The 26,301-nt window shown below is 36.0% G+C and overlaps 1 protein-coding gene across 9 annotated transcripts in view; it reads left to right on the top strand.

The window, feature by feature from the left end:
* DMXL2 (Dmx like 2) overlaps positions 1 to 26,301 on the top strand; it is a 150,292-nt gene that overhangs the window by 14,823 nt on the left and 109,168 nt on the right. For all 9 annotated transcript variants that reach the window (XM_044918224.1, XM_021694061.1, XM_021694059.1 and 6 more), the window contains exons 2-5: positions 19,005 to 19,130; positions 22,247 to 22,318; positions 24,914 to 24,992; positions 25,878 to 26,013. In XM_044918224.1, the coding sequence (XP_044774159.1) occupies positions 19,005 to 19,130; positions 22,247 to 22,318; positions 24,914 to 24,992; positions 25,878 to 26,013 (413 nt within the window). The remainder of the gene's footprint in view (positions 1 to 19,004; positions 19,131 to 22,246; positions 22,319 to 24,913; positions 24,993 to 25,877; positions 26,014 to 26,301) is intronic.

Below are 26,301 nucleotides of genomic sequence, written 5' to 3'. Positions count from 1 at the left end.
GACATAATTTATTGTGGTTCTTACTTTGAACTGGAACTATGAATACCACTTTTCATACCATTAAAAAATATCAAGGACCTAGCAATAAGTCTAATGATAAACTTTTGTGGGCAAGATTAATAAAACTTTAGGGAAATAAATTCCATATTTATGGACTAGAAGATTCACTACTGTAAATACATCAATTCTTTCCACGTTTATTGATAGCTTTGATGTATTACCAGTCAACATTGTAAGAGGATTCTGTGAAATGCAGTGGGAAGCCTGCTTCTCCCTCTCCCACTCCCCCTGCTTGTGTTCCCTCTCTCGCTGTGTCTATCTCTGTCAAATAAATAAATAAAATCTTTAAAGAAAAAAAAATAAGAGGACTATTTTGACCAGCTCAAGACTTAAAAGTCTCGACCATTATGATAGTGTGGTGGCAGCCTCAGAACAAATACACCAAAATAATAAAATGGAGCACCAGAAACAGACTTACACATTTATTGATGTTTGATTTATGTCAAGGATGACACGGTAGAGTAGTATAGAATAATTGATTTTTTTTGATCAGTGGTGCTGGGACATCTTATCTATGTAGGAAAGAAGTAAAACTTGGTCCCTATGCACCCCATATACAAAAAAAGAACTCCAGGCCGATTATAGATGTTGATGTGAAATATAGAACAATAAAGATTTTAGAAGACAATATAGAAAATTTATTGGTGTGGAGTTGTATAAGTTCTTTATATATTTTGGATATTAACACCTTGTCAGATATATTGTTTGCAAATATTTTCTCCCATTTAGCAGGTTGTCTTTTGTCTTGTTGATGGTTTCCTTTGCTGTGCAAAAGTTTTTTATTTTTATGTGGTCCCAATACTTTGTTTTTGTTTTTGTTTCCCTTGCCTTTGGAGACACATTAAAAAAATGTTGCTAAGGCGAATGTCAAAGAAATTACTGCTTATGTTCTTTTCTAGGCGTTTAATGGTTTCAAGTCTCACATTTAGGTCCTTAATCTATTTTATCTTAAAGATTTTATTAGTTATTTGAGAGAGAGTATGAGTGGTGGGGGGAGAGGGAGAAGCAGACTCCCCACTGAGCAGGGAGCCTGACGTGGGGCTCGAAACCAGGACCCTGGGATTATGACCTGAGCTGAAGGTAGACACTTAACTGACTGAACCACTCAGGTGCCCCGGTCTTTAATCTATTTTGATTTTTTTTGTTTTTTTTTTTTTTGTAGTATAGTGCAAGAAAGTGGTCCAGTTTCATTTTTCTTCTTCTTCTTTTTTTAAAATAACGATTTATTTATTAGAGAGAGAGAGTTTGGGGAGGGGCAGAGGGAGAGGGAGATAGTCTTTTAAGCAGACTCCATGTTGAGCATGGTGCCTGATGCAGAGCTTGATCCCACGATCCTGAGATCATGACCTGAGCTGAAACCAAGAGTCAGATGCTTCACAGACTGTGCCACCCAGATGCTCCCAGTTTCATTCTTTTGCATTTAGCTGTCCCGTTTTCTCAACACCATTTGTTGAAGAGACTGTTTTCCCCATTGTACATTCTTGCCTCCTTTGTCATAGATTAACTGACCATATAATTATGGGTTTATTTCTGGGCTCCCTCTTCTGTTCCATTGATCTATGTGTGTCTTTTTGTGCCAGTACCATATTGTTTTGATTACTACAGCATTATAATATATCTTGAAATCTGGGATTCTGATACTCCAGTTTTCTTCTTTTTCAGGAATGTTTTGGCTATTCTGGGTCTTTTGTGTTCTGTACATGTTTTAGGATTATTTGTTCTAGTTCTGTGAAAAATGTTGTTGGTATTTTTTTTTTTTAAGATTTTATTTATTTATTGGAGAGCGAGCGAGAGAGAAACAGCATGAGAGACGAGAGGGTCAGAGGGAGAAGCAGGCTCCCCGCTGAGCCGGGAGCCCGATGTGGAACTCGATCCCAGGACCCTGGGATCATGACCTGAGCCGAAGGCAGCTGCTTAACCAACTGAGCCACCCAGGCGCCCTGTTGTTGGTATTTTGATAGGGAGTGCATCGAATCTGTAGATTGCTTTGGGTAGAATGGACATTTTAACAATATTAATTCTTCCAATCCATGAGAATGGAGTATCTTTCTATTTGTGTCATCTCCAATTCTTTCAACAGTGTTTTATAGTTTTCAGAGTACAGGTCTTGGGTAAGTTTATTCCTAGGTATTTTATTGTCTTTTGTACAGTTGTAAATGGGATTGTTTTCTTATTTTCTCTTTCTACTACTTTGTTATTAGTGTATAGAAACAGAACTGATTTCTGGGTATTTTGTATTCTATAACTTCACTGAGTTTATCTACTATTTCTGGTAGTTTTTTGGTGGAGTCTTTAGGGTTTGTTATGTAAGATATCATGTCATCTGCAAATAGTGACAGTTTAACTTCTTCCTCATCGATATGGTTACTTTTTATTTCTTTTTCTTGTCTGATTGCTGTGGCCAGAGCTTTCGTACTGGTTGGATAAAAGTGGCAAGAGTAGACACCCTTGTCTTGTTTCTGATCTTAGAGGAAAAGCGCTCAGTTTCTTTTTTTACCATTGAGTATGTTGTTAGCTGTGAGTTTTTCATATATACACTCAACACCAAAGAAAATTCTGATTAAAAAATGGGCAAAGGACCTGAATAGACATTTTTCCAAAGAACAATACATATGGCCAACAAACATATGAAAAATGATCAGCATCACTAATCATCAGGGAAACAAATCCAGACCACAATGAGGTATCATCTTATACCTGTCAGAATAGCTAAAATCAAAAAGACAAGAAATAACAAGTGTTGGGCGCCTGGGTGGCTCAGTTGGTTAAGCGACTGCCTTCGGCTCAGGTCATGATCCTGGAGTCCCGGGATCGAGTCCCGCATCGGGCTCCCTGCTCGGCAGGGAGCCTGCTTCTCCCTCTGACCCTCCCCTCTCTCATGTGCTCTCTGTCTCTCTCATTCTCTCTGTCTCAAATAAATAAATAAAATCTTTAAAAAAAAAAAAAAGAAATAACAAGTGTTGGCAAAGATGTGGAGAAAAATGAACCCTCAGGCATTTTTGCTAGGAATGTAAATTGGTACTGTCATTGTGGAAAACAGTATGGAGGTTCCTCAGAAAGTTGAAAATAGAGCTACCCTATGACCCGGCAATTGCATTGCTGGATATTTACCCCAAAGACACAAAGGGAGTGATCCAAAGGGGCATATGCACCCCAATGTTTATAGCAGCTATATCCACAATAGCCAAAGTATGGAAAGAGCCCATATGTCCCTCAGCAGATGAATGGATAAAAACGTAGTATATATATATATATAATATATATACATATATATATATATAATATATATACATATATATATATATATATATATATATACATATACATACAATGGAATATTATGCAGCCATAAAAAATGAAATCTTGCCATTTGTAATGACGTGGATGGAACTAGAGGGTATTATGCTTAGCGAAATAAGTCAATCAGAGAAAGGTAATTATATGATCTCACTCATATGTAGAATTTAAGAAACAAAACAGAAGATCACAGGGGAAGAGAGGAAAAAATAAGACAAAACCAGAGAGGGAGACAAACCATAAGAGACTCTCAATCATAGGAAACAAATGGAGGGTTGCTGGAGGAGAGTGGGTGAAGGGATGGGGTAACTGGGTGATGGACATTAAGGAGGGCATGTGATGTAATGAGCACTGGGTATTATATAAGACTGTGAATCACAGACCTGTACCTCTGAAACCAATAATATATGTTAATTAATTGAGTTTAAATAAAAAAAGTTTAAAAACAAACTTAAAAACAGAATTACCATATGATCTAGTAGTTTTGCTACTAGGTATTTACCCAAAGAAAACGAGAACACTAATTTGGAAAGATATATGGACTCGTATGTTTACTGCAGCATTATTTAGAATTGCTAAGATATGGAAGCAACTCAAGTGTCCATAAATAGATGAATAGATAAAGAAGATGTGATAATACACAATAGAGTATTACTCAGCCGTAAAAAAGAATGAGATCTTGCCATCTGTGACAACATGAATGGGCCTACAGGGTGTTATGCTAAGTTGCAGAGAAAGCCAAGTACTATATGACTTATATATGGAATCTAAAAAACGAATTAACAAATAAAAAGCAGAATCAGACATATAAATACAGAGAACAAACTGATGACTGTGAGAGGGGTGGACAGAGATGGGCAAAATGGGTGAAGGGGAGTGGGAGATACAGGCTTCCAGTTACAGAATGAATAAGTCATATAAAATAAATATAAATAAAAGGGACGCCATAGGAAATACAGTCACTTGTATTGTGATTGTGTTGTATGATGACAGATCATAGCTACACTTGTGATAAGCATAGTTTAACACAGAGTTGTTGAATCACTGTATTGTATACCTGAAACTAATGTAATGTGTGTCAACTATAGTGAAATTAAAAAGCCAAATAAAATTTCATTCATGACTTTTAGGTTGCCAAAGATTTCTTTTTTTTTTTTTTTAAAGTATTTATTTATTTGACAGAGAGAACAAGCAGGGGGAGCAGAGAAAGAGAGGGAGAAGCAGGCTTTCCAGTGTGCAGGGAGCCCAATGCAGGGCCTGATCCCAGAATCCTGGGATCATGATCTGAGCTGAAGGCAGATGCTTAACTGACTGAGCCACCCAGGTGCCCCACAAAAGGTTTCTTAAAACACCAAATATACCACAATTGCAGATAAATAAATGTATTTTGGGTAATGTGAGCCAGATTTCCCATTATTGAAGAGGGAGTTACAAATTTGGAAAGTAGGAAATCTAGAATGAATCCTGTGGTGGAAATAATCAGATTAGGGACGTTAATGTGACCTTATATATATGTGCATAAATCCATGTATGTATATATTTTATGTTTATAGTATCATGTGCATATGTGTGTATATTTATATACATTTAGAGAGCAATGATGTATACGTATAGAGATACATAGATACGGTGGGGATGTATGTGTGTCCTGGGTGTAATTGCTTCTAAGCTTTTCAGTGGAGAGTTGAAAATGAGTGTTAGTGTCTATATACACACATGCGTGCGCACACACACACATCTGTTTCCTAGTCTCTTGGCTGAGAGGGCCTAGAAGCAGTGATACCCCAGTAGCAGTAAACGCAATTGGCATCTAGATCTTGGTTATAAATACCATTCTCCACTAAAAGGAAACAACATTCTAGGCCGAGGCAGGGAAATCACAAGATGAGCCTAGAATGTCTTTTGCCAGAAAGTAAGGAATTGTTCAAAGGAGATGACAACATGGAAGCTAACTTGAAGAGTTCCTATTAGCCAAATCTGGGAAAATTTGAGCATATAAATAACTGATAGTAAAGGTTCTAACCCTTTGAATGAGATAAGAATCCATGACCCTTACTAATGTAAAAAAAGTACAGAAATAAGGAAAACTCTTCCTTACAGAGGAAAGCCAACTAATAAATGATGAAATGACAGAATTAGATGATTGCCATTTGACAACTATCATAGTAGTATCAGGCAAGAATTGTCCAGTAGATACTAAAAGTAGTGGGTAAAAGTTTGATAAGTAACAAGATATTTACATAGCCTCAAAATATTTTTCCACAAGATACTTAGTAATTATGAAGGAAAAAAATAATTTTATAGAGGAGAAACCTGGCAGACACCACCCTTTATCAACTGGTCAAAGTTAACATCGCCAGAAATGGGGTAAAATGAAAATTGTGCCTCTTGATGAAATGCAGTAAGAACACCACCACATTTCTGTGATACTCCTGCTCAAAATGCATAACCTGAATCTAATCATGAGGAAACATCAGACAAACCCAACTTTCGAGACATTCTACAACATCTTTTCTAGAAAGCGTTAAATTTATTTGGCCCAGATCCATCAAAGGAATCACTATCTGTGGCAGCTGTAGCCTTATGAAATGTATTTCTTAAATAATAGGACTTGAAAGTTGAAATTACTCCTTGATCCATGGGCTGCAGAATGGCTGTTGTGTGAGCCGGTGTGAAAGTAACAGTAATCTCCTTGTATGTCTCCATCAGAGCTCTTGGATGACCAGGTGCACTGACAATAAGCAGTCATATTTTGAAAGGAATCTTTGTTTCTGAGCAGTAAGACTCAACAGTGGGCTTAAAATAATCACAACCATGTTGTAAACAGATGTGCTATCATCTACACTGTGTTGGTCCACTGATAGAGCACCAGCAGAGTAGACTGAGCATCATTTTTTAAGGGCCCTGGGATTTTCAGAATGGTAAGTGAGCACTGGCTTCACCTGAAGTCACCAGCTGCATTAGCCCCTAACAAGACAGTCAGCCTGTCCTCTGAAGCCTTGAAGCCAGGCATTGACTTCTCTCTAACAATGAAAGTCCTAAACAGCATCTTCTTCAACATAAGGCTCTTTCATCTACTTTGAAAATCTGTTGTTTAATGTAGCCATCTTCATTAATTATCTTAGCCAGGTCTTCTGGATAACTTGCTGCTGCTTCCACATCAGCACGTGCTGCTTCATATGTCATGGAGGTGGCTTCTTTCCTTAAACTTCATGACCCAGCCTCTACGAGCTCCACGCTTACCTCCTGGAGCTTTCTGACCTCTCTCAGCCTTCATAGAATTAAAGACAGGGCTTTGCCCTGGATTAGGCTTTGGCTCAAGGGAATGTTTTGGCTTCTTTGATCTTCTATCCAGACCGCTAAAACTTTCTCCATAACAGCAATAAGGCTGTTTCACTTATCATTCATGTGTTCACTAGAGTAGCATTTACAATTTCCTTCAAAAACTTTCCTTTGCATTTACAACTTGCCTAGCTGTTTGACACAAGAGTCCTACCTTTTGGCCTATCTTAGCTCTAGACATGCCTTCCTCACTAAGTTTAATCATTTCTAGCTTTTGATTTAAAGTGAGAGATGTGCAGCTCCTTCTTTCATTTGAACACTCGGAGGTCATCATAGGGTTATTCATTGGCCTAATTGTAATATTGTGTCTCAGGGAACAGGGAGGCCCAAGGAGAGGGAGACGGGGTGGGGGAATGGCTGCTCAATGGAGCAGTCAGAACACATACAACATTTATTAAGTTTGCTGTCTTATATGGGCATGGTTTATGGTTCTCCAAAACAGTTACAATAATATTAAAGATCATTGATCACAGGTCACCATACCAAATATAAGAATAATGAAAAGGTTTGAAATATTGTGAGAATTGCCAAATGTGACAGCCATAAGTGAGCACATGCTCTTGGAAAAATGGCCCCAGTAGATTTGCTTGATGCAGGGCTGCCACAAAGCTTCAGTTTGTAAAAAAAAACAGTTTCTGTGAAGTACAGTAAAGCAAAGCACAATTAAAGGAGATATGCCTGACATATTCTAGGTCCTAAAGGATCATAGGTGACTGCTTTAGTAACTGTATCTCTTTTATACATCCTGTTTTGCTAGCTTTCCAAACTAGCATCCTCACTGCATTCTCTACTCTAATTCCCTAATCTAATCATAGCCAATTCCACATTTTCTCTGAAGTCCTGCTCTGCGTATTCCTAATCTATGTACCAGTTTTGGTTCTAATCAAGGCAAGGGACAGATGAACTGAAGTAAAAGCAAGGTTTATGTCAATGAACCATCAAGGAGGGGCAATTGGGCTTCAGGGTGACTGGGACTAAAAAGCTGGTAGAATCAAGACTGTCTTAGGAGCTTTATATACTTGTTTTTTCATGAGTTCTTTGTTTTTGTATATCTGATCCATTCACTTCTTAAACCGGTGGTTTCAGTTTCAAATTGCTGATTTACCCCTAACATTTATAACATTTATGACTTTTCAGCTTAACTTTTCATGCTAACTCTGGGTGTTTTGGTTTAAATCTTCAGAGTAGACTTTGCTTGGCCTAGGCCATCTCTTTGAAGTGGCTGATAGCCACTGTTCATTACTCTGGACCATCCTCACATCCTGTCAGCTGTGAGTAGGGGAAGGAGTTACAACATAAAGACCATTTAGCTGGGCCTCTGTGCAGAATAGTGCACACTGGATTATTTAATCTTTTCATCGGGACTTTTTGATGCAAATTTGTGCACAGAATTTCAGCTTAAAAGTTGAAAGGAGGGGTCTCAGAAGTGATTTAGTCACCATCTTTCATTTGACTGATGAAGGAAATGTCTATAGAGATTGTTACAGTCAGTATTAGCACCTCTGGATTCTCAGGAATATATTCTTTCCACCATATTGACAGTATTGAGAGTTTAACTATAATTTAATAGTTTAATCATATCATTTGGGAAATATTTTTTGGAACACCGTCAGGACCATCTCCCTCAAAATATCAATATTTAGGTTAAATGAATGTCTGGAAATTTGCAGTAGTTACAAAACAAGTGGAAGTTGTTAAATATTACATATTAATATTGGTACATATTACTTAATGTACTATGAACTTTAAAATTCTTTTTTTTTCCCAGTGCAGAAAAGCAGTTTTATTAAAGGACGGGGACAGAACCCGTGGGCAGAAAGAGCTGCTGACTTTAAAATTCTTTAATGTAAAATGTATTAACCAATTAAGGAACAAAATATTGAGTCACTTATTTTCTGTATTTCTCATAATTTAATGTCAAAAAATTATCCTATTTCTTTAAAAGTAGCCATTTAAAAAAGTAGTCTTTTACTTCATTATTCTTTATGAAGCAAATTGTTATATATTCCAAGCTTTAGAAAACAAATCTGAAGCTGAAAGGTGGCTCCAGGTTTTTATACATGTTGGCCAGTCCATGAGACTTACTTTTGCCAATACTGCTGTGATTTCCTTTGGAAACTTTTGGTAAGTCATACTTTGAATGGTTTATTCTTAGCACTGACATATTTAGAAGAGATGATTTTTGATTTCTACTTCCAGACCTACTTTTTAGTGAAAATGCATGCAAGCTGGAGATAGAGCTGATTTTGTAATAGTTAATTAGAGCAAAGTAATTAATTATTGCATATTTCTCTTTACAAGGTGTCGTTTGCTTTTCAGATTATTTACTAGCATCAGTAAATTTTAAAAAACCAATGTTTTCTTTATTCAGGGTTATAGAAATAGGCTTAGTTTATACTACAGGTAGGTCTGTTTCTCGTTAGCTTCATATTTAGAAGTTTGTTATATAGCTCCATCTATTTTGTCAGTAAATTGTCAAAATTGGCTACCTTCTGACTAATACTTAAGATCGTTTTTTTTTCAATTTAAAGTTTTAATTAAAGAACATTTTACTTTCAGATCGTTCTTTTTTCAATTTAAAGTTTTAATTAAAGAACATTTTACTTTCATTTTGCTTTGGAGTTAGGAAGAAATTAAAAGAAGAATTATTTTGTCTCTTATTTAATCACAAACACTTGTAATATTTCTTTTTTTTTCACTCTTAATATTTAATTTCTTAAATTTTCTTCTATTTTTTCAGCTGTAGGTTTTTGTTTTTTATATATTATTAAGTTTTATGTTTCACTTAGTATACCTACTACTTGCAGCTTGGCTTTTTTTTTTTACTACTATAAGTAGTCTGTTAATTTTGCATTTCCTGATGTGAGTTGTTTCTAAAAGGAACAATAAATCCCCTTTGGTTACTACACATGTAGTAATACTATTTCTGACCTGTCTCTTGATCTAGGGTAATTTTTTTGCTCTAAGCTTTTTGCATATTATTTAGTTTCCTTCTCATTTATTTATTCTGCTCAGTCAGCATTCTTTTTTTTTTTTTTCCTCATTCAGCATTCTTGAGTGGACTTTAGGCTGTTAGGATGATTGAATCATATTAGGAAAGTCTTTTCCTAGTCATGTGGAAAGGAGAGCTGTTTGTTCAAATACTACCCTCTCCCTTTTTTTTCTTTTTTTTTTTAAAGATTTTTTATTTATTTGACAGAGACACAGTGAGAGAGGGAACACAAGCAGGGGGAGTAGGAGAGGGAGAAGCAGGCCTCCCGTGGAGCAGGGAGCCCGATGTGGGGCTCGATCCCAGGACCCTGAGATCATGACCTGAGCCGAAGGCAGACACTTAACGACTGAGCCACCCAGGCACCCCCTCTCCCCTTTTCTAACTGTAGTATGGACTTCTGTTGGCAGAAGGATTACCTCTTTTGGGGGATAGTGGTGGTGGGCAGTAGCTGATAATGGTTAAGGCTTTGATTTTAGGTATAGAAGCCTGTAGAAAAACAAATGAGGCTGATCAAATGTATTGCTGATAAGTACTGTTATTTTGTAGACTTTAATTTCATTTTGAAAAATCTCACTAATTTTGTATATTTTTTATATGTAAATGTATAGTTTCCTGGTAATCCATAAATTGGGCTTTTAAAATACTCCATGGCCTATTGTGATCTATTTATAAAACTTTTCAAATTGGAATTGTGTATTATATAAATATACTATTTCAATGAAAAAATAATGATTTGTCCTTTGCCTAATATATTTTTAGTTCAGGCATTTCATTTTTTTTTTAACTTATTAGCCATATATGACAAAGGGTGAGTTTCCTTTATCTATAAAGAGCTCTTATAAATCATTCAGAGCAAAATACTAAAGACTGAGTTAAAAAATGGACCAATATACTCAAGAATTTAAAAATAGAGCTACCCTATGACCCACCAATTGCAGTACTAGGTATTTACCCCCAAGATACAAATGTAGTGATCTGAAGGGGCACCAGCACCCCAATGTTTATAGCAGCAATGTCCATAATAGCCAACTGTGGAAAGGGCCCAGATATCCATCGACAGATAAATGGATAAAGAAGATGTGGTATAGGGTGCCTGGGTGGCTCAGTTGGTTAAGCGACTGCCTTCGGCTCAGGTCATGATCCCGGAGTCCTGGGATCGAGTCCCACATCGGGCTCCCGGCTCAGCGGGGAGCCTGCTTCTCCCTCTGACCCTCGCCCCTCTCATGCTGTTTCTCTCACTCTCTCTCTCTCTCAAGTAAATAAATAAATAAAATCTTAAAAAAAAGATGTATACACACACAAACACACGAAGATGTATATGTATATATATACATCATGCATGTATATGGTGTGTATGTGTATATATATGTGTGTGTATGTCAAATGGAATGTGTGTATACACACACACACAAAGAAGATGTGGTATACACACACACAATGGAATATTGTTCAGCCATCAAAAAAAGGATGAAATCTTACCATTTACATTGATGTGGATGAACTGGAGGGTATTATGCTGAGCGAAATAAGTCAGTCAGAGAAAGACAATTACATGGTTTCACTCATGTGAAATATAAAACAGCACAGAGGATCATAGGGGAAGGGAGGGAAAACTTAATGGGAAGAAATCAGAGAGACAAATCACAAGAGACTCAACTATAGAAAACAAACTGAGGGTTGCTAGAGGGGAGATGGGTGGGGGATGGGGTAACTGGGTGATGGGCATTAAGGAGGGCATGTGATTTGATGAGCACTTGGTGTTATATGCAACTGATGAATAACTGAATTTACATCTGAAACTAATGATGTACTATATGTTGGCTAATTGAATTTAAGTTAAAAAAATGGACCAATAACAGGAATAGTCAGTTTTCAGAGAATGAAATATAAGTGGTTGATAAATATATGAAAAGATGCTTAACTTTCTTCCTAATAAAAATACAAATAAAACAACAGGGAGATGGCAGGTTTTGTTGTATTGGAAAGATAAAAACAAATTTGATAATTATCAGAGTTAGTGAGGAAGTGGAGAAACAGGTACTTTTCTACATACGGGGAATATAATCTTTTTGGAGGGCAGTTTGGAGTAGTTACTGATTTTAATCAGTCACCCAGCAAATTATGTCTTAGAATTTATCCTTTGGGTATACTCGCACACATATGTGTAATATCATAAATAGGTGTTCACTGAAAGTGAAATATAGTGAAAGACTGGAGACAACCTAAATTAATTATGACAAAGCCACAAATGGAAGATTCTGCAACTATTAAGAATGAGATCATTCTGTGCTGCTAAGGAAAGTTCTTCAAGATAAATTGTTAAGTGGAAAACAAGTTGCAGAATTGTGTATAGTATAATCCCTTTATGTAAAAAAAATGTTTACACATAGCTACACTTAATGTTCACTAAACATTTCAGGAAGGGCTCAAAGGTAACCGTGAAATGATTGCTCCTTGGGAATGAGGAGGAGTGGTCAAGGGTAAGGTGAACTAATTTTCCTATTTGGTTTTTAAATTAGCAGATGTTGCTTTTTCTGTAAGAAAATAAAATCTTGTTGAAAAAATTAAAATTAAACATTTAAAATGGTTTATTCAACTTGTAGGTGGCTTTTATGGATAACTGATATATGAAAATTCTGGCTTAATAAGGGACACATTCAAAAAGGAAATCTATTTGTTTTAGAAGTTAATTTTTTTAAAGTAATCTTTAAGAGCAACATGGGGCTTGAACTCATGACCCCAAGATCAAGAGTCCTACGTTCCACTGACTGAGCCAGCCGGGCACCCCTAGAAGTTAATTTTTAATTCTGAGAGGAGCATAAGCAGTTAGGTGTTTAATTACATGACTAAAATGAAGAAGGAAAGGATGTTTTCTTGGGAAATTTTTGTTAACCTGTGCTTCATTTTCTTTTTTTTAAAGATTTTATTTATTTATTTGACAGAGAGAGACAGAGCATGAGCTGGGGGAGAGGGAGTGGGAGAAGCAGGCTCCCTGCTGAGCAGGGAGTCTGATGTGGGGCTCGATCCCAGGACTCTGAGATCACGACCTGAGCTGAAGGCAGACGCTTAACCGACTGAGTCACCCAGGCGCCCCTGTGCTTCATTTTCTTGATTGTAAGATTTTTCATAGGTCAAGACTGGCCTCTTAAGACTCTTTGTGTAGATAACTTGGTACAACCAAGTGACCATCAAAGCCAGACAACCCTGTCTTCTTTAGATTTTTGTTTGTTATAGAGCAAAGATGCCAGTAGCAATGAAGAATTTAAATGAATTTATGTAATTAACCAACCAATAAGAAGAACAGAAATTTGAAAAATAGAAAACAAAGTGAAAGGTGATGGTCATTAGTGAAGTGGATAAAACAGTGTAAAGAGACCTTAATTTTCCTCCCAGCCGTGTATTTACCTTGCTACTTAAGACTTTGATTAAATCCTATGAACTTCTATTCCCTCATATTAAAGTGGGATTAATAGCTAACTTCTAGGATTACTGCAGTCTTGAAAAAGAGACTAGGAATGTAGAATGCGTAGTATAATATCTGTTACCCAGTAGGCTTTCAATAAATGGTACCTCTTAAAATTCTTGTTAATTATTATTTTTTTTAACTCTTAACAACATGTGCCCTCATTTATAGAAGGGTGAACATACATGAGTCAAAATTCACTCTCAGGGAGAGGTGGGAATTTAACAGTAACACTCTCGGTAGAGTATTCTTGGTAAGACCACAACACTTTGTTAAATTAGATAAACCTCTCAACATGCTTAATACCTCTTTTTTTTTTTAATGTTTTATTTATTTATTCATGAGAGTCAGAGAGACAGAGAGAGAGAGGCAGAGGCAGAGGGAGAAGCAGGCCCCCCACCTAGCAGGGAGCCCGATGCGGGACTCGATCCCAGGACCCGTGCTTAATACCTCTTAATTCACCATGCTTTTCTTCTTCTTTTAAATTTAGATATGTGAACAGTTGTCAGTGACCCCAAACGTTGACCCTGTAACCACAAGGATGTTAAAGCATCCAGGTATTCCACAGAAAATGCCAGTGTAATTCATCTATTTGTATTTTATATTCTCCTAGGAGAAGTCATGTTTGTGTAGGATTTTTTTTTAAAAAGTATTTCTTTACATTTTATCTAAGACTTAAAGGAAATCTGAAAAATTAGAACAGTTTGTGGGATATAAGTATTAGTTTGCTTTTCTGAAAATAATGTAGTTAAGGCAATTATAGATAAAACTGAAGTTAGGACAATGATTGTGTTATGTCTATTGAGATACACACAATCACAAAGACATTAAACCCTCTGGAGAAGGCAGCAATATCTTTATTATGATAATGATAGTATTTTAATTCAGAGTATTTTATGACTTTAGAAGATGATATTTAATTTTTTTCCTCAAGTGAAATTTTGATAAGGTAAAAGAAGAGGGTGACTTTGTTTTTCAGGCTCAACTAATTGGCAAGGCTCCTCCAATGAAATTTTGGACATCACAACTAAAAAACAGAAAAGAATCTTGGTAATACCAAATACTCAAGTTTTTAGCTTCCATAGAATTATTGTGAGGTAGCTAATGTGACACACCATGCACTTTGTCTAAGGAAGAAGAGATTCTTTTAGACAAACTAATGAGATCTGTGAATTCAGGAAAATAGGCACATTCACATGACTTTAAATGTAATTTCCAGGAGTTCAGAGACCTTCTGAGACCATCTATGATTTCCACCCATTAGACTCCAGGTTGAAAACTCTTAGTTTCAATGCTCAAAGCACAGACTGTTTTTCTCTTTCCTAAAAGGATGGATTTATTGTCCAAAACTAAGGTTAAAACAAGTGAAGATTAATATATTTGAAGCATGTCTTTGACATGAGGGCCTGTGCTACAGAATAATCTCTTGTTATGACTTATTGTCAGCTGGTTATTCTTTATCATAAGGACAGTTCAGTCCTTCCATAAAAGAAATCCTCTCACATGAATGGATGGAAAGTGTGTTTTTCTAAGATGCTTTCTCTTTTCATAGGCCTTACCTATGTGTTGGGGCCAAACCATATCCTTGACTTTGAGATAAAATATTTTATAGGTCAGTACCGTTGTGAGTGCAGGACGCTGGTATGCGGTGCTTTGGCACAGGAGTGGTTCTGCCAAGAGCCCAAGGGAAGAAGAACCTAGTTAAGGGATTCCATTTCCTGCAGAAAAGGCTTGCTGCCCCCTTTTCTGCTTTCCAGTAATGATCCTGTGGCTTATCTCCCACATGTGGAGTAGTTTATACTCTGCTAAATCAATGATACTTCATTTACTTAGTACAAAGGAGCCCACTTCATATTCCCTGGGTTCATTTTGGTATTTGTGTGTAGTCTCAGTGAGTACCTTCTTTTCCTCCTGCACTATAAATTCTTCCTCTAGTAAGACTGAATTCTGAAAAAGAAGAATGGAAACAAAATTGCTTTTGACCTAAAATTGAGAGACTGGGAATCTCTTGAATAATTACAGCTTTTGTATAAACCTCTTAGCAGTTGGGTTTTACTGAGTACTTACTCTGTGCTAGGTGCTGTGGTAAATACTTGGGATTACAAAGATGAACTCGGGCCTTCTAGCTCTAAGAGTAGAGGTGGGTGAGGTAGTGGGAAAGAGCAGGAGCTTTATTCCTAGCAAATGAACCTTCACTCTATGAACTTGGGCAAACTACTTACCCTTTCTGGGCTTCAGTTTCTCCATCTAGAAAAGGTGGCCTGTGAAGATACAGTGTTCATAAAGACCTAGCTGATGGCCTTATTATAGTAAATATTCAGTAAATGGTGAATTATTAAGGAGGGCTTTGGTAGATTCCCTTCTGGTAGGTCTTTTAAATCCATGCATGATACTGTTAGGCTGGAAAATCAGCCAAAATCTGTCTTTCCTTGTGTAGCTGCTGTTGTAAATTTGGCCAGATTATTAGCAATGAGGTTATGTCATCTGTCTGAACTCCATGTTCTTTGACTAGGTTTCCAGGTACTGAGACTTCTGGAGGCAGAAATTAGGAAGATTTGGATCATGTATTTGTTATACATATATTTATTGAAGACTACTTATGCTAGATGCTGGGAGTGCAATGGTAAACAGGACGTGGTTGCTTGCTTTGATGGACATTTTAGTGTGGTGGGAACTTGACAGATATTAAACATGTGTTTATATAAATCATTAAAAAATCTTGTGAGCCTTCAGTTATAGAATGCATGTGATTCAATCTTGACTGATTATGAGGCCCCTGTTTTTCCCTGCTTTAGACTCTTTAGATAAAAAGTAATAATAGTCTTCCTCTGTACTTTTGCAAGATATTTGTGTGCAACAGTTTAGGGGGTTCTGTTCTAGCTGTGACCATGGATATTGTATAAAATTGTAGGCATTGCCTAGTTGTGGATCCAGGAATCCAGGACCAGACACATTTGTTCCATTTTGATGGGAATTACTAGTTTGATGAGGAATTCGGGACCATGTTAGACTAGTGGCCTCTCAGCTTTTAGTAGCTACATAGTGTTCCAGTGTATGGATATTCAGTAATTTATTTAACCTCCCCTACTGATGGGCAGTATGATTATCTTCAGTTTTTGCTGCTGTAAGTAAGTAAATTTTATGCTTATAGGGTAAAAGAAAGACTTGTTTGATCTAAGGGTATATTGTATTTAAAATTTTGGTAGATATTGTCAAATTCTTTTATCCATGAAGATTGTGATTTAATAAGTCTGGGGTGGGACTGAGCAATTTGTATGTTTAATAGGTTCCTTAGGTGATTTTGATGCAGCCAGGTTTGAGAACTATTGCAGGATCAGAAAAACGGCAAGATTCCCTACAGCTAAGGAGTATGGTGCATGTCCTTTGGAAAAGATCTGGCAATTATGAATATTTAGGAAAGAGTAAACATCCTTTTTGGTGACTGAGCAGTAAAAGCCTATCTATCTTTAGTAGCAGTTGCTAGGAATGACCCATCTTTAGAGAAGCAGGTATACTAATACCTGGAATATTTTAGGTGTCTTTGACGTACAACGTAGGGAAAAACAGCCTAAGAATTTTAAGGACTGGAGTTTGAACATCTTCTGTTTACTAACTATATAATCTTGGGCAAATTAATGAACTTTATTCTTTATACAATGATAATGATAATATCTTCCTTTAATTTGTTGGAAAGATTAAAGGGGGGAGTGATACAACATTTATTGATTACCGTCTGTCTTCTGCTGGTATTTTGTGGATATCTCTGTTATGGCAGTTTGTCATTTAGTTGTGACTGGTGATTCACTTGGTTATCTTCCCATTACACTCTCTGGAACCACATCTTGTGTCTGTGTATTCCCAGTCCCTAGCACAGGCTTGGGACATCATGCCCCGTTTTTTGTTTGTCTTGTTTTTCTTAAATGAATGATGTGTGCTAAGCACTATGCAAATAGATATTCTACTTTAATTTTCATAATCGTCCTAAGATGTTAATATTATTTCTTCCATCTTACCACAAGGAAATTCTCAGACAGCTTGAGTAACTTACCACTTAGTATGGCAGAACCCAAATTGAAAATCCTGCATACATGATTTCAAACTAAAGTTTATGCTGTTTTCATCAGTTTACTTTGCTGTGGTAATACTATAAAGCACTTTGGATATTTTGAAATATTGTTCAAAGGTAGGGTTATTTTTGTCATTTTAATATATTTTTTCTATTGAGGTATAATTGACATATAGCATTATGTTAGTTTCAGGTGTACAACATAATGATTTGATATTTGTATACCTTGCAAAATGATCACCACAGTAAGTCCAGTTAACATCTGTCACCATACATAGTTACAGAATTTTTCCTTTTTTTATGATGATTAATAATATTTTAACAGTTAGGGTGATACAAACATTTCTTTTGCCTACACTCTTTCAGTTTAGCTTTCTTGAATGCATGGTATAGCAAATCTGCCCTGTCTGAAGAATATAAATAGTTATTTCCTCCCATAAGTGATTTTTTCCATATTTCCCTTGCTTAAAATTCTGTCTTTGTTTTTCTTTTGGTGAACTTCCTTGAATTTATAAATACATGAGTTGAAGATGGTTGATAGCAGTTACAGGGGGATTTTGGCAACGTTGGAAGTAACGTTGTTAGTGTTAGTAACCACTAGAAGTAGTGTTTGTCATCCTACCTGCTCTTTATCTTCATTTCCCTTTTTCATTAGCAGCCATATGTGGACCTCTTCAGAGGTTATGTCTTCACATGTCAGCCCTGGCTGTTGGATGTCTATGTTTTGTAGGACAGGACTGTATGGCTTAAAGTTGTAGAGATAGTGGAATAAATTATTTTTAAATTATTTTTTTGGCATATATACATACATGTATATATATGTAGCTTTTAATATAGCTTTTTCATTTGAGAATTAGATTGTTAGGTTGTTTGGAATATTTAGTCATAAGTTGAGTTCCAGAGAAGAAGGAAAAGTGTCCTCACTCTCTGCCCCTTATGTCTTCATAAAATTCACAAAGTTGCAAAACAGGAATAGCATACATCAAGAAGTGTGGCAATAGAAAGAAACATTTGGTTTTACTCTGAGCTAGGGAATTTTCCAGGAACTTAATTTTGTGTTTCATTTTGCAGACTGTATAGTTATACTTGTTAACATTTTATATAAATCAGTTTATTTTAAAATTAAATTAGATTTAATTAATTTTTTTGTGTGTGAAGCCACTTTGGGTTGTTGTCCTCTCCCTCACACCTCATAAGGTTGAGGGGAAGGGGCAGGCATGCTGTTACTCACTGTTAGGCAGTTGGTGAGTTTAAGTTTAGTCTTTGCTTTAGTGCATGTAATTCTGCCTTGGGGGTTCATGTCTATTTCACTAGCTCTTTAAGCCATGTGGATTTGTGTTGGAAAATGCATCAGATTTCTTTCTTGATCTTTCTCAAGCCTGGTTAGAACCTTGGGAACACAATTGCAGCCTTCACTGCCTTATTACCTTCAGATGAAGGTTTTATTCTTTAGGGTTTACTAAGATGAGCTTTGGAGGGAACCTCTGAACAGAAAGATTTATGACCTGCAGGGACAGAGGCTGTAGTGTTTAAGAACTAGAAGAATCCTTTCTTGTACTAGTTGTTGAAAGATAATGCATGGGGTGTCATCATCCATTTTTTTTTTTGAATGTGAATTTTGCTTATTTATTTTTCATGTGACTTCTAATGTCTTATTTGGAAATTGATATCAATATTTTTACATTAACTATTTTTGTAAAATGTGTCAAAGTATTGTGGCAACAAGATCTAAGGATAATTCACAAGTTTTGTATCTTACATACTGCAAAACTTTTCTCTTGTAGGCATATGGATCAGGCTGTGATATTGTTATTTTGGCAAGTGACTTTGAATGTGTGCAGATCATTCCTGGTGCTAAGCATGGAAACATCCAAGTCAGCTGTGTGGAGTGTTCTAACCAACATGGAAGAGTAAGGGATTTAATTACCTTATTAACTGTCATCTTTTAATGTATTCTTATTCTTTTATACAAGGGTTGCCTACAATTTCTTACTAATATACCTTGCCTAGATGGTTATTGATAGGAGTGGATAAAGTGATAGGATGTCTACAAATTGTAAGGAGCCACTAAGCTGATAATGTGATAATTATTCTACCCATGTATACAGTCTTTTTTTTTTTTTTTTTTAAGATTTTATTTATTTATTTTGACAGAGAGAGGGAACACAAGCAGGGGGAGTGGGAGAGAGAGAAGCAGGCTTCCTGCTGAGCAGGGAGCCTGATGTGGGACTCTGTCCCAGGACCCTGGGATCATGACCTGAGCCGAAGGCAGACGCTTAACGACTGACCCATGCAGGCGCTCCCTACCCATGTATACAGTCTTGAAAGATCTGTAGGCCTCACAATCCTGTGCATACTGATATTCTACCAGTTGATAATTCTAGCAACAATAGTAGGGAAGTAAACTTTTATCTTCTCTGCATAGCATCCCTTATATTACCCAATTTATAATAGCATCAATTTTTTATCAAGAAATTTAGCAAGTTGTTAGTGTCTAATATAATATTTGTCATATAACAGCTGCTTTGTATTGCTTTGTAAAGCTGTTAATGAATGTTGAGTGAAGAATCTTAAGGTTCATTCATTCAGACTTTCAAACAGAAGGTTTATTTTGAAATAGTTTGCATTTCATCTTATGTACCTCTCCCCCCAAATATACATCAAATGTAATATATATCAAATTTTGGTTATATGGGGCGCCTGGGTGGCTCAGTTGGTTAAGCGGCTGCCTTCGGCTCGGGTCATGATCCTGCGGTCCTGGGATCGAGCCCCGTGTCCGGCTCCCTGCTCAGCGGAGAGCCTGCTTCTCCCTCTCCCTCTGCCTGCCACTCTGCCTACTTGTGCTCTCTCTCTATCTCTCTGTCAAATAGATAAATAAAATCTTTAAAAAAAATATTTTTGGTTATATGTAAAGCAAATATAGCATATTCTCTGTATACTCTAGCAGTTCAGTAAGGCCAGTGTTGTGTAGAAGAGTTAAATGTCTGTATAATATAAACATGAACTTTTCTTGTAATAATTGTAATAATTTAGTCTTAGTGTTCTAGAAATTGTTCTTTACTGAGAAGTAACAAATTTTATCAAGGATATGTTAAAACAGAATTTTCATGGTGATAAATAGTAACGTTGCAAATTTATGCCAAATAATAAATTAGTATTTTACTATTTTTTAGTGCCCCGCCCAGCTGCTTGTATCAAGCTTTAGTATTTGTGTAAATGTGGCATGATATGATAGTCTAGTGATATCATTGACCTAGTATTGAAACACTGAATTTCCTGGTGTTTTTTAATACTTATTTCTTGCTTTTCTGATTTTTTTACCAGTTTTTCCCCCCTAAGCATTGCTTATTGTTTAGAAAACACTGAGAGTGCCAGATTTCTTTCATTAATTTTTCATTACTCATCTCCCTAAGCCAAATAGGGTATCTTTAAACCTGCTTAGAATTGTATGATAGTTGTCAGAGATGAGTTTGAATAAATTATTTATGTGCTGGTGACAATCACAGTAATCTGGGAGCAAAGTTTCTTTTCATATATAAGTCCTTGGTGTTCATAACCATGTTTCCACTTCTCCTTACTTACCGGGTTGAAAATAAAGAAGGCAAAACTGACACCTTTGATTTATTGTCTTCTCTTGCCATCTTCTTTTATTTTCTTTATTCCCAGTCCTTGTAGTGATAACTTTGCATTGATGACTTTATGTCAGGTAACTATCGTCATTCATTCATCAGTTGACATGTTGAATGTGATCTTTCTTAGCACTTTTTGCCTAAGTGTTTCCCTCAGCTGGGCATTGTAAGTAGCTTCCTCCCTACAGTTGTGGATTAAAAGCTTTTTCTTGGAAAGAGTGTTAGATATTAAGTAACAGTTAAAATCACTTTTTGGTGTGAGAGAGCTCTGAAATGACAGTAGACCTTTTTGGGTGGCCTTAAAAGAACATCCATGTAAATTCGTTTCATAGGTTAACCTTTAGGTCCGGAAGTGTCAGCAGGGATGGTTTTTGGTCTGTTTCCTGTAGTTGATTCCCTCTTGACAAGAGGAGGTTGAACTGGGAATTGGCTTTCAAGGAATTATTGTAAAGCAGGTTCTGGTAGCTTCCAGGAACAGGGATTTATGTCCCTTTTTATCAGGTATGTGACCTGGAATAAAGTCCTCCTGGCCCCCAAATCTGTAGCTTCAGTCCACTATAGATGTCCACGTGAGCTCATTCTCTTCCCCTTGAGTCTGATTTCTTCTCCTTAGTCCATTTTCTCTGTTCCTCCTTCTAGATGGTTTTCCCCATTGGTATTTTTTTGTTTTATAGTATAATTAATGTCATTTTGTTTGATATATTTTGAATACCTGTTTAATACTTTTTGGATGTCTTTTTCTACTTCTCATGGTTTTTATATTATTTTCACTGGATTATGAAATTTCTGACAGATATACCATTGAAATGTATCATTGTTAATGAAGTTATTCCTATGTTAAAATCTTTTTTTTTTTTTAAGAGTTTATTTATTTATTCATGAGAGACAGAGAGAGAGAAGCAGGCTCCCAAGGAGCAGGGAGCCCTATGCGGGACTCGATTCCAGGACCCTGGGATCATGACCTGAGCTGAAGGCAGACGCTCAACCGTCTGAGCCACCCAGGCGCCCTAAAATCTTTTTTTAAAAAAGATTTTATTTATTGATTAGAGGGAGAGAGAGTGCTAGCGTGTGCATGAGTGGGGGGCGGGGCGCAGAGACAAAGGGAGAAGCAGGCTCCCTGCTGAGCAGAGAGCCCGATGTGGGGGCTCAATCCCAGGACCCTGGGACCATGACCTGAGTCGAAGGCAGGCAGATGCTTAACCGACTGAGCCACCAAAGTGCCCCCAGAGAAGAGATTCTTAAGTCCAGTACTTTTTCAGTTATATTTATGGAATGGAATAATCATAAATACTCTATTGGGATTGTATTATGTGTAATTAGCTTATACATTATTGTGAAAAGGATGTTGTCTTTATTTTCTTTCCCTAAATGTTAATGCTTTGTTCATTTCTTTTTAGATTGCAGCTTCATATGGTAATGCTGTTTGTATTTTTGAGCCCTTGGGCATAAATTCTCATAAGAGAAATTGTGTAAGTATTAAATGGTAGTAGAAATTTTTTAGAGTTTTAAGTTTGGAATCCAGTCTATAGCAGTGAAGAGCTCTTTAGGAGCTGGTGCTGAAGGTGGTCTGGAACATCCATGTGAAGTTGGTCTGGTGCTTTATGGTAAGATCTTTTACTTCCACTAGGAATATACTTAGTCATTTTAGAAGCCTAGTTTTCTACAATATTGCTAATTGAGATTTACCTTGTTAGTTGGGATCTACCTTAGTTGAACTACTAGCATTTCTTGTCTAGATTACCGGAGTAGTGTCTGATATGTTTTATGTCCCTCTCCCCCTTCTCTGTTCTCAATAACAGGTCATGACACACTTCTCTGCTTAAAACTCCATATTTCTCATAGACTCAAAGCCAAAAAGCCTTAAAATAGACTGTACCCTTTCTTCCCTCCAGTACCCCCTTACCACCTCTCAGAGCTCAACTTCTACTATTTTTGTCCTCTCTGATGTCACTCCAGCCACACTGGCATTTTTACTGCTCTTTGACCAGTTATTTTCCGTCTTAGGGTCTTTGTATTGTTTTTTCTCTTGTCTGGAATGTTTTTCTTTCTCTAGATAGCTTTAGGGCCAGCTCCTGCAGATCCTATAAATCTTTGCTCAGTAGTACCTTCTCAATGGGGGTCCACCCATTTTAAAAATTGCCATTTGCTTCTACCACCTTTATTTTAACCCCCAGCCTCCTATTTTTAACCTTTTTCCATAGTGCCTATCTTGTTTATTTGTTATTTACTGTTGAGAGTGTAAGCTCCATGAAGGTATATATGGAGCTTTGTTTCTTTTGTTCTCTGATGCATCTGAAGTACTTAGAACAGGATCTGAAACATAACAGATGCTTCTAAATTTTTGTTAATGGGGTTAGGAACTTAAGTAGAGTCACTTATCAGCTAAGTGATCTAACATATCACATTGAGAACTATTCAAATTCATTCTGGGTGCTATATTTTATTTTACTTTATATTCAGAAAACCTTATATGGTTAGAATCATTAACCCTTTTAAAAAGTACTATGTTCATTAAGACTCCGTTATCACTCACAAATAGTCAAAACTGCCAGTGTGAAATCTGAATGCCAAGAGTATATATTTACCAGGAATTTTTAAAAAGTGTATTCTTAAAGGCATTAAAAAAGTAAATTTGATATATTTCATTCAATCTATGTATTTTATTATTTCTTATCATATTTCAAAAAAAGTACAAATTAAAATATGATAGTATTAGGAAGTAGATATCAAGTTTGAGAGTGCTTGAGAGTCACCTATGGTACATATTAAAATTCAGATTCCAGGCCTCACCCTCAAAATTTCTTCTATGGAGTTGGCCTACATATTGCATTGTGAGAAATACTAAAGGAAAGAATATCAGGGATGCCTGTAGTTTAGGGATGATTTGATTATTACTCTAAAATAGATCTGTTGAGAAGTATTTAAAATGCTGTTTTGACTTTTGTTTGGTCAGCAGTGGTAGGGTTTAAAAAAACATTATATTTAAAAATTTAAAATTATTTTTGGATAATGAAATTCAGGTTTTGCAGTTATTTTAAAATTCTGCTTCTTGATAGTCATATTATCTTGAATGAAGCATTTAAGTATTCAGAAAATATAAAGAGAGAGGGAATTTTTGTGTATTAAACTATTATTATTTGCCAAGCAATTAATGTATAACTTGCCTAAGGTGACATGGCTTTACATTGCACTATACTTTCACAAAAGGGCATTTTATATTTATGTGCTACAAAGAAATATCTAAACTTTTTTTCAGTTACTCTATTTCATGGCACAGGCCTTTGACTTTTATACTTTAAATCTTCTTTCTACCTTTTAGTATGAAAATGGTAAGAAAAAAAGATGGAAATTATTCAAATGAATACAACATACATAATATGGGTTTATGGACTGTATATATTGTATAGTTCAAATTTGCTGACTTTGGGAGATATTTCTAGTTTATTTTAGATATTGAGTCTGTAGGATTATGATAATTTGCACTTCTTTCTAATGTGCATTCATTTTGTTTTCACAAACATTTATTGAGTGTCTGCGTATGTTCCAGCCATTACAGCACTCAGGACATAAAGCTTATTATGGCATAATTACTTCCATGAAGAGTGGGAGTTTAATAGGAGAGTCAGATGTATGAATGAGTAATACTCCAGTGTGACCACTGTTAGAATGGTAGAATGTAAAGAGTGCTCTGAGTGCTGCCAGGGTGTCAGAAGAGGTCCCTCTGCAGAGGGGATGATGTAGCTGGGTCTTGATGGAAGCATAGCAGTTTGCAGGTGGAGTGAGAGAAACAGCATATCCTAAGTATGAGAATGTGTTTATAGACGTGGAAGGAAGCCTGAGACAATATGCTTTGTTTGGGCATGGCAAGTGGCTTGATATGGTAGAATAAATAATAAGTGGAACTATCAGAAGTTATTTTAGAAACAATATTTTGAAAATAATAGTGAAATATTTACATCTTTGTTTTAGATCATAAGGTCTTAAGTCAAAGAAAATGATAAAATGGTAGTATTTATGGATATTACTTTAAAAACCTGTTTTTCTTTTTTCTTTCTATGTTTCAGCAACTCAAGTGTCAGTGGCTTAAAACTGGGCAGTTTTTTTTGAGCTCTGTGACTTACAATTTAGCCTGGGACCCTCAAGGTATTTAGTGATTATATTTAGAAATTATGAAGAGTAAATATTGGTTTTAAATGTATGATTACAATGTGATATAGTTTCTCATAGTAAGAAAGTGATCAGTAGTGTATTTTCTTTTTGCTAGTGGATGAGTGTGTATTTTTTTTCTTGGCATACACTGCTTTGTACAGTGCTTAATTTACTATTACTTCTGTGCTTTCCCCCCCCGCCCTGCCTTTGAATATCTTATTCCAAGAAACAGTGATGATTTGTTTCCTTAGTTAACATGTGCTGTCCTTTACTGTTATTGTATTTAGTAAGAAATAAAATCAGAAACAGGGCTAAAAACCCCCCCTATCTTGTTTTATTATTTGTGTTTTAGGAAATTATTGTCTTTAAATTTGAAAGATTAGAAGCCTCTAATGAGAATAGCTGTTGCCTCTTTTTACATTCATGATTAATGAAGGTAATTTCTATATTCCATGTAGAGAAACAAATTGCATTAATCCATTAATCTTTAGTTAAGTGTTATATCCTGAGAACATTCTGTGTTTATATATCAGAGCTTTTTGGGTTTGTTTTGTTATTGTACTTTTGCTTTTCTTTTCTTTCTCTTCCTTCCTTCCTTTTCTTCCGTTTCTTCCTTTTCTTCAGATTTACCTGATACAAAATAGCTCTTTAGCTCTTTGCTAGTAAGCTTTTCTTTTTTGTTCTCAAGTCTCTCCTGAGAACTACTCTCTCTTGGGTAGTGGATTCTTGGATTTGAAATGGATGTGCCCCAAGTATTTTTCATAGACAGTATTGCTTATTTTTCACAGAATAGTTTATAGACCTAAATACAAGCCTACATATGCATTTCTTTCTCTAGATAATTCTTGCTTATTCATCAGAACTTTCTTTAAATTTCAGATAACAGATTGTTGACAGCAACTGATTCTATTCAGTTGTGGGCTCCTCCAGGAGATGACATTCTGGAAGAGGAGGAAGAAATTGATAATAAAATTCCTCCAGTTTTAAATGATTGGAAGTGCATCTGGCAGTGCAAGTTCGTATCTATGTTGTTCTGTTCATTAATTTAAAAAAAAAAGCTTCCTAAAATAAATTCCCTTTCACAGTGATCTCTATTTTTTGACAGTACCATTACATTTAGAAGCTTAGAAAGTGGACCTTTTCTAACCAAAACCCATTATAATATTATCCTTCAGTCTTTGTTGCAGTTGATTGTTTAAAAAAAGCAAAAATATTTTCTTTTTTTTTTTAAGATTTTATTTATTTATTTATTGGAGAGCGAGCGAGAGAGAAACAGCATGAGAGAGGAGAGGGTCAGAGGGAG

Source organism: Neomonachus schauinslandi, chromosome 9, assembly GCF_002201575.2.
Source record: "Neomonachus schauinslandi chromosome 9, ASM220157v2, whole genome shotgun sequence".
Classification (NCBI taxonomy): domain Eukaryota; kingdom Metazoa; phylum Chordata; class Mammalia; order Carnivora; family Phocidae; genus Neomonachus; species Neomonachus schauinslandi.
Note: the sequence above shows the minus strand (reverse complement) of the source record. Positions and strands in the feature narration are given on the sequence as shown.